Source organism: Buceros rhinoceros, unplaced genomic scaffold (genome assembly GCF_000710305.1).
Source record: "Buceros rhinoceros silvestris isolate BGI_N320 unplaced genomic scaffold, ASM71030v1 scaffold41111, whole genome shotgun sequence".
Lineage (NCBI taxonomy): Eukaryota > Metazoa > Chordata > Aves > Bucerotiformes > Bucerotidae > Buceros > Buceros rhinoceros.
This window is the reverse complement of record NW_010394409.1, coordinates 6,943-7,278: the sequence shown is the minus strand read 5'-3', so window position 1 is coordinate 7,278 and position 336 is coordinate 6,943. Positions and strand designations below refer to the sequence as shown.

Here is a 336-nt window from a genome sequence, read left to right as displayed (position 1 = left end):
GCCCGGAAGATACAATGCTTTCGCCATGGATGCACGACTCCCTTCACGTCTTCTGTGCGATCAGCGGGACATCTGGTGACGGCAGTTACTGTTCACGCAGACCCACTGCTGAAATTTAAACATATCAGTCATATTTTACAGAGCTTTCTCAGGAATACGTGGAACAGTACAAAGGATGTTTAAAAAAATCCATGACGAGCAAAGATGCTTTTTTTTTTCCCCAAAAGTTGCCATGCTTTCAAACAGGGTGCTTGCTTATTCGGCGGAGCAGCATTGGAAGTGCCTGGACATTGCACCACTGTGCTTGTTTTCTATTTTTTTTTTTTAAGCGAAGTG

The 336-nt window shown here is 44.0% G+C and overlaps 1 protein-coding gene across 1 annotated transcript in view; it reads left to right on the top strand.

The window, feature by feature from the left end:
• DOCK11 (dedicator of cytokinesis 11) overlaps nt 1–119 on the top strand; it is a gene marked incomplete at its 5' end in the record, with an annotated part of 33,609 nt that extends 33,490 nt beyond the window's left edge. The window contains one exon of the mRNA XM_010145214.1: nt 10–119. Within this exon, the coding sequence (XP_010143516.1) occupies nt 10–119 (110 nt within the window). The remainder of the gene's footprint in view (nt 1–9) is intronic.
• Between the last annotated feature and the right edge of the window lie 217 nt (nt 120–336).